The sequence below is a fragment of the Lolium rigidum genome, chromosome 3 (assembly GCF_022539505.1).
Source record: "Lolium rigidum isolate FL_2022 chromosome 3, APGP_CSIRO_Lrig_0.1, whole genome shotgun sequence".
Lineage (NCBI taxonomy): Eukaryota > Viridiplantae > Streptophyta > Magnoliopsida > Poales > Poaceae > Lolium > Lolium rigidum.
The window spans coordinates 357,935,998-357,949,270 of record NC_061510.1 but is presented as its reverse complement, the minus strand read 5'-3'; the positions used below and the strand labels follow the sequence as shown (position 1 = coordinate 357,949,270).

The 13,273-nt window shown below is 43.4% G+C and overlaps 1 protein-coding gene and 1 pseudogene across 1 annotated transcript; one reads left to right on the top strand and one right to left on the bottom strand.

Annotated features, from left to right (window-relative positions):
* The first annotated feature begins 561 nt into the window (after positions 1-561).
* LOC124700381 (cytochrome c oxidase assembly protein COX11, mitochondrial-like) lies at positions 562-6,007 on the top strand. Its single transcript, XM_047232515.1, has 6 exons — positions 562-861; positions 1,343-1,395; positions 2,264-2,336; positions 2,412-2,516; positions 5,104-5,184; positions 5,680-6,007. The coding sequence occupies exons 1-6, from the start codon at positions 562-564 to the stop codon at positions 5,776-5,778; spliced, it is 711 nt and encodes a 236-aa protein (XP_047088471.1). The 3' UTR covers positions 5,779-6,007.
* Positions 6,008-7,934: 1,927 nt separating this feature from the next.
* Positions 7,935-10,685, bottom strand: LOC124700380 (annotated as a pseudogene).
* Positions 10,686-13,273: the final 2,588 nt, after the last annotated feature.

The window sequence follows — 13,273 nt, the reverse complement described above, 5'->3', positions numbered from 1 at the left end:
ATCCAAATTCCAAAACCGTAGCTGAATAAACCAAGGACGGAAACCAATTTCAGTTGGGCGGGTTCGGTCATTGGGCCTCTGTGGAGCGATGAACCGAAATGCGAAATACTGTATTAATGCCCAGCACAACGAAGCCCAACAGGCCAATAGCCCATCCACCATTTTAACCCAAACGCACGTAGCGCAGCGCCGCCGCTTTCATTTGCCCAGCTCGCAGTCCCTGCCGTCGCCGGCCGCCGGCCGCCGGCGACGTCCATGCGCACACACCGCGCCGGCTACGGAGCCCTCATGGCCGCGGTGTGCGGTGATGCCCGTCGCTCAAGCATAGTGGAGCCGCAGCCTGCGTGCAACGATTTCTCAGGGAACCGTTCGGTTCAGGAATCAGAAAGATCAAAAAACCCAAGTTCCAAATAAACCGTTCGGTTCGGTCTGACCGAACTCCCAGGACCGCCACAGTCGAACACATCACAGCGCATCGCGGCGGCGGCATCGCCTCTCGCTGCTCTCCGTAAAAGAAGAAGAAGAAGACGACCTCTCGCCGCCTCCGGCGTCGCCGACGCGATGCCTCCGCTCCCGAGGCTCCTCCACCGCCACCTCGCCCTCCCGCTGGCCCGCCGCCACACCCCTCTCCGCCCATGGCCGCCCGCGGCCGACGCCTTCCTCTCTCGCGGGCTCGCCTCCTCCTCCTCCTCCGCCGCCGCCTCCGCTGCCGCGGCCGGCCGGGAGAAGAGCTCTAGGAGGACCCTGGGGTACCTTCTCGGCGTGGCGGCCGCTATGGTCGGCGCCTCCTACGCCGCCGTCCCGCTCTACCGCCGCTTCTGCCAGGCTACCGGATACGGCGGCACCGTTCAGCGTCGCGAGGTCTGCCCCCACCCCTACTACCCCTCGTTCGATTTACTTATGCAAGTGCGTTCTTTGTCGGCGTCCTCGTACTGCGCATTTGCGGGGATCACTATTAGGTCGTGCTTGATTTGGTCGATGCTGACAGCACACCTCCCGTCATTGAGTAGGGTTTAGATTCATATAATCTTGTTCAGGGTGTCATCAAACGATAGATAGAGTTGGGAGAGTGTTCCCTGAATCTTTTTCAAGGTGTCATGAAGCTACCTGCTTCCATTTCCATACAAAGACTTACATGGAGGATAATGATCTAATCAGAAAATGAGAGACTTCAGGAAAATGCTCTGAGTCGAAATTTTGGTATGGAGATAGTTTCATATTGGCTGTAGTGGGCAATAGATAGATAGTCAAAAGGGGGTGCTAAGTTTTATCCAGTGTGCTTTTACTTGTAGTACTGTGTATTGGTGTATAATGACAAATTAAAATGACTGATTATCTGCAGAGTGTAGAGGAGAAGATCTCCCGGCATACTCGACAAGGAACCACACCACAAAGGTGACCCTTCCTAAACATGGGATACCATGTTTCTGGGCACTTCCATTTTGTTCAGATTCTTTTGCACACACACCAAAATACTTGGACTACCATTCAGTTAACTGTTTCCTCTAGATAGTTCGTTTCTGCCTGATTAATTTTATAGTACCATGGATGTTAATGTTCTAGACAGAGAGAGAGAGCGAAAATGTTCATCGAAAGTTTCCATTAAGGGACTTAAGCGCAGATCTGCTGTGAAAAGGAGTAAAGTTCCAGTGTGGTCCACGGAGCACGCTACCTTCTTTGGAATATGCTAGCTGGTCATATTTTGTGAAGATCTTCTTCTAATGGGACTTGAAACATGACCAGTCAATTCGGGAACCATATAGAGTCCATGTGTTATTGGCTAGCTGGTGGTTGCGTAAATTAGGCTCTTTTTAACTTGTCTGTAATACGTCCTTCTGAGTATCTTTCCTCGCCAATACTAAGCTGGCGTGACACTTTGATCCAGTGGCGGAAGCTATCTGGAATACGCTTTGTTAGAGGTTTACTTGGTACAGTGTTCACCACCATTGCATGTCTGCTGTAATGTTGAGATATGAATGACCATAATCTAATTGTTGTTGAACTTGAGAAAAGAGTTAAGGTATTGAGATAGGTCCTGTCTTTATATTTAGACATGATTTCAGCTAATTGCACATTGTTCAAACTAACAAAAAGTAACTGCTCGTAGTTTCTGATATTCTCATAAATGGCATAACAAATATGTCTCCTATTATATATGTCACCCTCAGTAATGTTGTGCATGAAGTTAATTATTAGCTCAATTTTTACGCTTGGACTTTATTTCCTTCATTTCTTATTTTAAGGCTGTCCATTTTGCTTTCAGAGAGATAATTATCCAATTTAATGCTGATGTTGCTGATGGAATGCCTTGGAAGTTCATTCCTACACAGAGAGAGGTATACATCAGAACTTAATTGCTGATAACTTGCATTCTTTCTTGTGTATTTATTCTTGATCTATCCTAATTATAGGTGAAGGTTAAACCTGGTGAAAGTGCTCTTGCATTTTATACTGCTGAGAACCGCAGTTCAGCTCCAATTACTGGTGTGTCCACGTATAATGTTGCTCCAATGAAGGTATAGAAGTGTAATATTGCATGTTTCATTTATTTCTACAACACAATTTTCATATTGCTGCCGTTTCTTCTTAGAAGCTAATTGCAGTAACTTCTACCAGTGATCATGTTCTATTATTTCTTCGGGCATTTCGTGACGTCTTTTTGTAATATGTTGTTCCCATTGCTGCGTAATTTTCCTTGTATACTACAAGTTGTTCAATTAACATCGCCAACAAGTGCCAGGTGTAACGGTATGTTTCGGCAAAAGTACCTTAGAACATTGGAATAAATCTCTGATAATTTTGATTGTTTAGAGTAATGAAGGATGTTCAAATCAGCCTCATTGCATAATAAAAAGCAAGGGAAAGGCTGCCTAGAAATACCCAATGTGTGGGAGCTTTTAGCACTGGCTACGCCCTTTTTAGAGTAATAAAGGATGTTCAAGGTACAATATGAGAGTAGGAAACATTGTATTTAAGCCTCGAAAATGCATGTAACATACTTTTGGTAGAGAGGATATCTAGTGCTCCTCAGCAGACAACATGGGCCGTGTGATTTCAATGAATGGACAGGATAGTATATGTGGTCACTCCACCCCCTCCCAGTAGAAACATTTGTACATTAATAACCCCTGAAAAACTAGATTTTCTCAACATCAACATGAGCCTCTTGTAGTCTTCTTCCTCCAGATTACAGCTGGCTAGATACTTGTGATTTTCAGTTACATGAACTTGGGGCCTGTTTGTTTGGGCTGTGGCTGGCTGGCTGTGCAGGGAAAGCTGCTGTATAGGGAAAGCTGCTGTGCAGGGGAAGCAGCCGTTTTAAGTTTCACTGTTTGGCAATCTGGCTGGCTGTCTAGCTGTGAATAGATGAATTATCCGAAATACCCTTCAAGATCGTGAGAACATATTTTAGTCTATATTTGGCCTAAACATGCGACAAATATTTAGCACCGGATGGAGTAATATCATATGGATCACGCTGCGGAGGAGAAAAAAAAGTATCATAGATCTATTCTGTCGACGTGTGCTTGTGTCGTTTCGGTTCAGCACGTCAGTGAGCAGCGGTTCGGTGGCACATACACGTAAATATCACAAACGCCAGGAGCAAAAGGATATACCGTTTCAGAGTTAAGTGGGGAAGCTGCGGGAAGCTGGAGAAAGCACCTCCGGAGGTGCTTTTCGTTTCCTGTGTATCGCGCTCGGTGGCTTTGGAAAAGCCTACAGCCAACCCAGTCCGTTTGTTTCATTTCATCTGCTTATTTTAGTGGAAAGCCAAAATAAGCCCAAACAAACAGGCCCTTAGTTGTTTTGTAGCTTTGGATAGCTGCTAGTTGGCAGAATCACGATTCACAAATTATAAGCATTCTCACTAGATTAAGAAATTGCAAGAACAAACGGAAAGATAAGAAATGGGCAGATTGTGTTGTGCAGCCACTATAGCGTGAGAAGGTCAGCTCATGGTGACCCAGTGCGGAGAACTTGTCGGACAGCCACACTCTCTTGTTCCGTGCGAACTGCAACCTGGGTGTGCCACACATAAGCTCACCTGCCCACAAGGAGGTGTGAAAGCAGTTGCATCTAGCAGAAGTTGGCAGGTTGCAGCAGTTCGATGGTAAGCCAAAAGACAGGAGGGTTAGTCCAGCTCTATGCTTGGCGGGGGTGTGGTGAGCTCCTCCAACCCAACTTCGATTTGAGCCTGAATTGATCTCGTGGGGATGTGTTGAGCCGCTTCTTCAACCTATATTCAATTTGGGGGCGGAATCTCGATCCGAGTAGAGAAATATGTTAAGGATTAACTGTCTGTCACAATTCAAAGAAATTGAGTGATTGCTTTTGCGTATATGTCATGGTGGGTGGCAGATGGCTTATTGGTTTGATGCTGTTCATTTGGCTCGGATTGGACGTCCCAGATTGTTGTGGAATAAAGTAGCACTCAAAGGCCTGACAGCACTAGATATGATCTCACTTTTGGTACTCTTCTGTAGATGTAAGTGTAGGTATATAGGTATATATCATTCTTTCTTTCAAGATTATATACACAACCTATTGTTAGAAAAGCCTCTCTGCCCCCAACTGCTTGAAAAGGGAAAAAGAAAAACATAGATTTAGTTGTGTTGTTATGGTGTCAATTAAACTGCAATCATTATGAATCAGAAATTTTTATCTGTGATGGAACAAAAGTTGTCAACCTTATCTTGTTGGCATGGGCTGGAAAGCAATATCTGTTTAAGCTAATGAAAATTTGAGAAGGTTTTTGTGTATGTTTCATCATGTTCTCTTTTTATTGGCCTGTAATTGTAGTGCCTTAGTGGAAACATATTGGGGGTAAAATAGGTCTCAACCGGATTTCTACCAAAGACAGCTTGAAATCACAGTTAACTTTTGCAATGGTGGCGAAAAATGAAATAGTGAACAGAAAATTGTGAATATATAACCATTCTTGATGTAACTCTAATCGTCCTGTCAAGGACTAACATGACTTTAAATTTTCAGCCTAGTTATGTTTCTAAACTAAACCTAAATTGCGAGATGTAACTATGTCATTCTAGCTAAGCCACCCGACTCCTGATGTTTCTAGTTCACAAGTCCTTTTTTACCCTGCAGGCTGCGATCTACTTCAATAAAATACAATGTTTCTGCTTTGAGGAGCAAACACTTCTTCCAGGCGAGCAGATTGACATGCCGGTGAGTTCAGTTTACACTCGGTGAAACAGTGATGGCATTTCTAGTCGAAATTATAATTCTGCACAAAAAAATACATGGCACCTCGCCTCCCTTGCTTTTAGGGTAAAAAATTTGTGGAAGTTCTGCCTTAAATCAAGGCAAAAAGAGAAACGTCTACACTGCTTATTTTGGTGGGGACTTGTTATAATAGTCCAGATTATAACTATAAAAGGCTAATAGAGATACACAATAAATACTACTCCCTCCGTCCGGAAATAACTGACTCTGATTTGTCTAGATTCGTATGTATCTAGGCGCGTTTTAGTGTGTATATACATGCGAATCTAGACAAATCCAAGTCACTTATTTCCGGATGGAGGACTGGAACTGAGTTTGAAGTTTTTTTTTGGACAGAAAACTGAGTTTGAAGTTGTGTTAATGGGGGTATTGTATGTTAATACATCTACCCATGGTAATTTCTGCTAATTTTTCTAACATGCACCTGAAAATTTTCAGGTATTCTTCTACATTGATCCTGAGTTTGAGACAGACCCCAAAATGGACGGGGTAAACAACATAGTTCTTTCCTATACATTCTTCAAGGTGAAAGAGTAGAAATAACTTTTAAGTGATCTGTAACATTAATTCTATTAAAACCCTCACGGAATTCATGCGCTTCAAAATTCTTTCATGTAACACCAAGAGTAAAAGGGTAGGTTCTCTATGTAGCTAGTTCACATGGTTTGTGAAAGTTTTTTGCAAATAAGAAGAGTTGTTCCGATGCAATCAAAGTGGAAATACATATTTGGTTTGATCTTAAGAATGGATTGCAGGAATGTACTGATAGGATCTGTCAAGGACCAGACCAGGGAACTTCATCATGTTTGTGAATTGTGATGTGCATTTTTTGGACATGAAAGCGTATTGTTTTCTTCCTTTTGAAATCAGTCAAATGAAGTGGTTTGCCTAACAAGGCAGGTCTGTTAGACAACTGCAAAAAGGAATCAGGCATTATTGGTATGTTTATCCTACACCTTTGGCATTTCATCGCATCTCCTCCAGATGCTATATACGAGCTATTTAGCATGGTTTAGCAGTGCTATAGCATGCTATTTCGTGATTAGCGCCAGAGCGTGTGGGCTCTCCAGACGCCGAACTGGCTCTGTAGCACTTTTTTTTTTATTCATTGCAGCAGATCGGAGTCGTATAATGAACTGAAGAGTATTCCGGAAAATTAAGCTTCCAGTCCGTCTGAGGACGTTCTGCTTTTCGGTTCGTAGGACCGTACGTTTGCACAGGGTTGATGTTCCAAATCAAAGTTAGGATGGGATGGATGTGCTATGGATTAGTAGACCGTGCATGCTAAAAGCGTGGTGGGAATAATTTGCTGTGATGTCACATCGGTCTGGGGAAGGGACTGATTTTTAAGTGTGTTCTCGTAACAGTGTATTGTCTCGTAACAGGCAATTGCTGAGGCGATGAATCGACTCGGATACTTTGTAAACCTTGGCTCGGATGTACTACATAGATCCAGTAGGGGCACCCATTGAGGGGTACATACGAAATCTAGTAATGTCCTGAGAGATCTAATAATCGAGATAAGTAGGTGTAGGGATTTACTTCCACCGACGATGGTCCGATAGGTAAACTATGGGCAATCTCGATCCTGGAGCTCAATCTTCTATCGTACCTCACACCTCTCCATAAGCCGCCCCCTATGGCTCCTGCCACAACTTTCCAGCCGTACAAAAAAGCGCTACCACCATGACTAAGTCGATCTACATGGATATTGCAATTTTCTACATGAAGTTCCTCCATGTGGATACCATGAAGGCATAACACCTACAAATTTAAGATGAACTGTTCGAGTGAACCGGCAATGAGGAGAAGGTAATACTATGCTTGGACTCTATTTCCCGTTATCTATAAGAATATCATGATCATGTTTTGCATAGTAATTTTGCTTTTAATCTGTTCTAGCATAGCTGAGGCGTACCCCATCACATTCTCGGCTTCTAGCTATGACATGGAGCCTAAGGGATTTCTTCTCTTTGCAGGGCTCACCAAAGATTTGCTTTCATATTAATTTCTGATTGTTGGTTGGGGTAGCTCATCAAGCATTTCGCTCGATATATTAATTTTCAATTGGATCATGGTCAATTAGAACTGATAGAACTACTTCAAAAAAAAAACTGATAGAACGTGTGGTTGTTGATGGCATGAATGGACATTTCCTTCGGGCTTAATGAGGTGGTGTTGTGCGGTGCTTGGGCAAAAGTCTTAAATCGATGCCAGTGACAACGATGCCCGCGGCTGTCATTTCCCTCGTTAGATGGTGTTGCCAAAGATCTCGTTTCACACCCTCTCCATGGTTGGTGGACATGATGGTGGTGGAGGCTGGCTTGATAGATTGGTAGTTCCGGCTTCGCATGGTTGCTTTGCTCTATTGTGCCCTAGGCATAGTCTGCTAGGTGGTTTAGTTTTGCATGGTTCCTTTCATAAAAATTAATCGCCCACCATGCAAAATGTGAACCAATATATTATATAGATATTAATGTGATAATCTTACTATAGACACATAAGTAGCACACAATTTAAGGTAGATAAAGATATAGAAAAAACAAAACAAAACGTGAGAGGTAAGCTAAATAAAACAAATAATGTACTCCAAATAGGAACAACGCGACCAATTAAACTTTCACATTAGAAAATTGTTATGATATAATGAATATACATTCAGAAATTAGAAACCAAATAATACGAGTAAAACACTATCTACCAATTATGACAGATATGGTTATATCATTAATGCTACAAGGCTCGGTAGCAGTGGCTAACTCTCCATTTCCCGCCCTAAGATTGAAATAAGCCGGTTGCATAGGCTCAGCAATGCTCATAGTGTCACTTCTGAACATTGCTACAACAACTTCCATGGTTGGTCGATCTGCTGCACTCGCTTGCACACATAACAATGCTATGTTAATGTACCTCATCATCTTTGTCAAGTGAATGTTAGGAACCAATGTGGCATCAACAAGATCAATCCACCTTCCCTCTTTCCATAATTGCCATGCCTGTTTGTAATATTGAGGTTTTATTATATCTTTCATTTTCTGAGAAATGTAGGCTGTATAGGAAATAAAAACATGTTCAAATTCTTATGTTTGTGTGCAGAATCTCACATATCCAAGCATATTGATGAAATCTCCACATTGTGTGTTTCCAGAATTCCGTATTCCGCTAAGGATCTCAAAGATAATAACACCAAAGCTGAACACGTCGGATTTAATAGAGAAGATGCCCTCCGAAGCATACTCAGGGGCCATGTATCCACTAAAATGGTATATGATATAAAAAAGTTATTGAATATGGTCAAATTGTAATATAAATAAATAATCATGAGTGGAATTATTTATATGAAACTTACTATGTACCAACCACTCTTCTTGTAGTGTTTCCTTCATTGTTATTTGAGGTCGATATTTTTGCTAGACCAAAATCTGAAATCTTCGGATTCATTTCATTGTCTAGTAGAATATTGCCTGGTTTAAGATCCCGATGTATGATACGCAGCCGGGAGTGCTTATGTAGGTAAAGAAGTCCATGAGCTATTCCTTCAATTATTGCTAAAAGTTTGGACGAATCCAGTAAAGCTCTTCTTTTCGCATCTGCACATCCGATAGATATTAATATAACAAATAGAAAGCAAGGAAATAGGACAAAGGTTATGTAGGGAATAAAACTACACTAAAGGCTAACAGAAAAAATAATGTCGAGTATCCTTTAGCTATTCTTCTGGGTCGACAAACAGTATGTAAACTAAGTTAGGAAATGCAAGTGCATACCAAAGATGAAGAAATCCAAGCTTTTGTTTGGCAAGTATTCATACACCAATATTTTCTCCTCTTCCTGAGAGCAACATCCCATGAGCCTAACCAAATTGCTATGCTGGAGTTTGGCTATGAGTTGGACTTCATTTTTGAACTCTGTGAAACCTTGTCCTGAATGTGAAGCAAGTCTCTTAACTGCTATATCCAATCCATCAGGAAACTTGCCCTGGAAAAAACATGTGTTCAAAATTTAGGCTTTTCCTGTTTGCACTCAAGTCATCCTCTCCCTGTTACAATGTATCAGCTAGTTTGGTCAGGAGAACCTGGTCTTTTTAATTAGTTCGGGTGGTAACAACTCTAATCCATTCAATCATGTTAGCATCCTAGCTAAAATAGTTCCTAATCAAATACGGACAAAACAGACACACACATGAACTTGCCTTGTAGACAGCGCCAAAGCCACCTTGCCCCAGTTTGTTTTCTTCTGAGAAATTATTTGTAGCCTCTAGTAGCTGTTCAAAGTTAAACATTGAGAACTCTGAATTCTTTGTTTGCCAAATTAGTTGTTCTACTCCTTCCGAACCCTGAAAACGCCAGAATCCTTGTAATCGCGGCACTTTATCTGAATAAATGATTGAGGACGTGTGAAATCTCTCTTGAATAATGCTTACAGTATCTTATTAATTAGAACTGCTCAATCATTTTCAGAAACTAAGTAGCACACCTTTTCGTTGCTTTGTGAGCCGACGGGAGTATAAGAATACGCACAGAAATAATGCTGCTGCCGCTAGAGGAACTATGGGAATTGCCCACAACTTGCTGATACTCCCTATATATATGAACATGATAGCATGCCAAGTAAGCGTGTAAATGACAATGACAACTCAGTATGCTACTATTTCTTCGTGCTGGACTTACTCTTGTGTTCAGTAGGAGTTGGAGGTGGCGATGGCGGCCCAAGAGCTAGCATTGGTTCGCCCTCGTAGAACTTAGACGCGTCGAACCTGAAATAACACCGTACGACAGCCATCTGTCCTCCCATGCGCAGGGCCATGGTGGAGTTGATCATGCCGAGGAGACGACGCAGGCACGCCAGACAGTCCCCGGCTGAGAGGTCCGGCGTGCACTGCGACAAGGAGTAGATCTTCGGGAAGCTGGTGCCGCTGTCCAGAACGCCAGTGGCAAACCGCTTGGGCGTCCCGTTGGCCGCCTTCTCCGCTGTTTCCACCCGCAGGTCGTGGATGAGGCCAGTGATGAGGGCCGGGGTATGTCGCCGGTGACGTTCTTGACGTTCCACCTCTGGAAGGGTCGCCCCCCATCTTCGTATGAGCCCACGGTATTTGGGGACGCCGCGAGGAGGTTAATTGCGTTGTAGACGAAGATGCAGTCGGAGTAGAAGGAGAAGCCCTTGAGGCACTCCACCCCAGATGGTATAAGGCTCTGCACCTTGCGGAACGTGTTGGTCACGGAGTCGGCGCAGGTGGAATCATCCACGACGTCGCCGCGGCAGAAGGCTAGCGCATAGACGACATCGGGGGCATGGCCGAAGGTGGTGGTGGTGAAGTGCGTCGGGGAAGAAGATGTTTTGTTAACGAGCGTGGCCGCGGCGACCTTTACGTTGTCGCAGAATACATCGGCGGCCGCCTGGAAGGGCGTGATGCTGCTGAGTAGGAGAAGCAGGATGATCCCCATATGGCTAGAAATGCTTCTTCTTATTCTTCTCGCACTCACACTCGCACTACCTTTATCTATCACTAGATTACGTAGTACCATTATTCCTCGCTGGTTAAACTTTTGTTTTCAGGATGGTTTCAGCCCGGGTCAACACCGTAGTTTGAAACCATCAAGGCAAAACAATCACCCTTAATTTTTTGAATCGTTCAATCACCTGGTCTTCGGCAGGTCATGCATGCCATCTAGCTAGTGAGAACAGAAGAATCCAGTGGACATTTCTTGGGTTTTTTTTTTACTAATTAAGACAAACCTGACCCACTTCATTTTTTATTTTTGTCGAAAAGGGCAAATCACACAACTTATATGAATGATAGTGCAAATTAAATACAGCTGAACAAGTTTGACCCGGAGAAGAACATCGAGACCGTATACCTCACGATAGTAACTTCGCCAGTCAAATACAACTCCTATCGTCAAAGACAAACAAAAATTATGCAGCTCGTAAGGTTATCCCTTCAAAAAGAAAACACCGCAGGGCGCTGATGTCATAGGTACATCTTGGAATTTTCATCCCCAAAGTTAAGACTTGATCCCACCTTCAGTAAAAACATGATGACATGTGTTGACATAGCCAGATCAGAGATCTTGTGTTTGCACCAGATACCATATACTTATCTTTTAAGTCACCTCTACGATTACCTATTGTCCAGCTATCGATATCTTGAAAGTCGGAAACTGCTGAATGAGACATTGGAAGATGAAGACTTCACATACCGCCTCGCCTCCTGTCACTATCGCACCACCGTCGATCCAGCAACATTAGGCATGACTTGTCGCCTCCGTATGAGACACCATGCATAGCACCTGCTTACGACGTGAAATACATCGAACGTTTTTTGTGCGATTTTCATACGACGTGCGCTCACTCATGCATCACGGTGCGATGATGCCTTTCGTTGTCGAATTAAGGAATCGGATTTTGCCACGTCTGAAACTTACATCAACCTGATAAAAAAAGGTCCTATGTTCAGCACTTACGTTCACAATTTCACTTTGCATAAATTTCCGAGGTCCAACATGCTGGTTAAGATAGAAGCACGCTTGGATTCTTGTACTTTCATCCCCCTGCATCTATGTTCATTGTTCTCTTTAATTTTAGTTCTTACCAGATCTTATATCTGGGAATGGATATGTATGTCCTCGTTATGTGTCACTTTTAGTAAACAACACGAGTAGGTGACGTACTGAGAATTTGTAAAGTCTTAATCATCCGAGAAAAGTACAACCACAGTTTAGAGAAAAGCGTTACTCACATCCATTTATGTCTAGACCCAAAGCCGGCCGGCCCCATATGACAAATACTAAACCTCATTTCAAAATAAAATGTCTTAGATTTGTTTAGATATCTATGCCTATACATTTTTCTCTTGGCTGAGGGAATAGCATTAACCAGTCACCGTCACCCACGACGTACAGACTTGACTATGATCGATACGCTAGATCTCGTTGTCCAAATGGCACGCAGCAATAGGGTTGTCGTCGCAGGTTATATTCATGTGCCCGACGATGCTATGGAGACTTTGATCATTTCTATGAACTCCATTGCCGGCCATGCTATGGAGATCATTGACCTATTTTAGATTTCTGTTGACAGGGATTTTTTATGTATATAAAAGGTGATACACCCCAGCTTCATTAAGGAAACATCATGATTTTGCGACAGGGTAATGAACTAACGTTTGGTGATGTCATCAATGAAAATTGGCAATACATGGCAAACATCAGGGTTATCTCGTGTGCTTCTTCTATCTCATCTGTTGAAACCTCTTCCTCCTTGAAATAGGCTTTCGCCCCCAATCATAGTTATCAGAGAATTGTTGCCGATACGCCAGGAAGCAGATGCGATTGGGAGGCGGTGAAGTAGAACCCATCTAGGGTTTTCGTCATCTGAACGACTCGAAGAGTGCATGGATGATAGCAACGAGCGACTAAGCGAGACATCATCCCTCCAACATACCGTCATCCGAACTTTCCCTACCCATCTAGGTTCCCCCAAGCCCGAGGCGTTCGCGGGGAGCGTCGCAGTTTGCTCGTGGATGTTTCGACCTGACTAGTGACCCTTGTCGACCCTTTCAACATGCAAGCAGCAGATAGGTTGCGAAATGATGTGGCCATGAAAATTGTCTCCGAAGACTGAAGCACCCGACGTGCTTGATGTAGCAAATAGGGTTAAGGGAACAAGGGAATCGTATCTAGGACCGTCTGTCCAGAGAGAAAAATGGCACTTCTTTAACCCCTCGATCTTGATATGAAGGTGTGTTAAGCGATAAAATCTAGCTTAGCTTAGCAAGGTGTGTTGCCAGACATGCTGACAGCGGCTATAGTATACATATTACCTGTCATCATCACATGAAAGATGGCTCGAATCTTATGCTGCTACACCAGTGTTTTGGAAGGTAGCCATGATGCATGAAGCCATTGCCACCCGAGATTTGATTGGCCCCCGCGGCAAGGGAGAAGAGACGAGCGCCCCATTTTTTTCTGCTGTACCCGGCGCCCCATTTGCTCCCGCACTCGCGCGCGTACTGTTTGGCCGTGTGCGCACG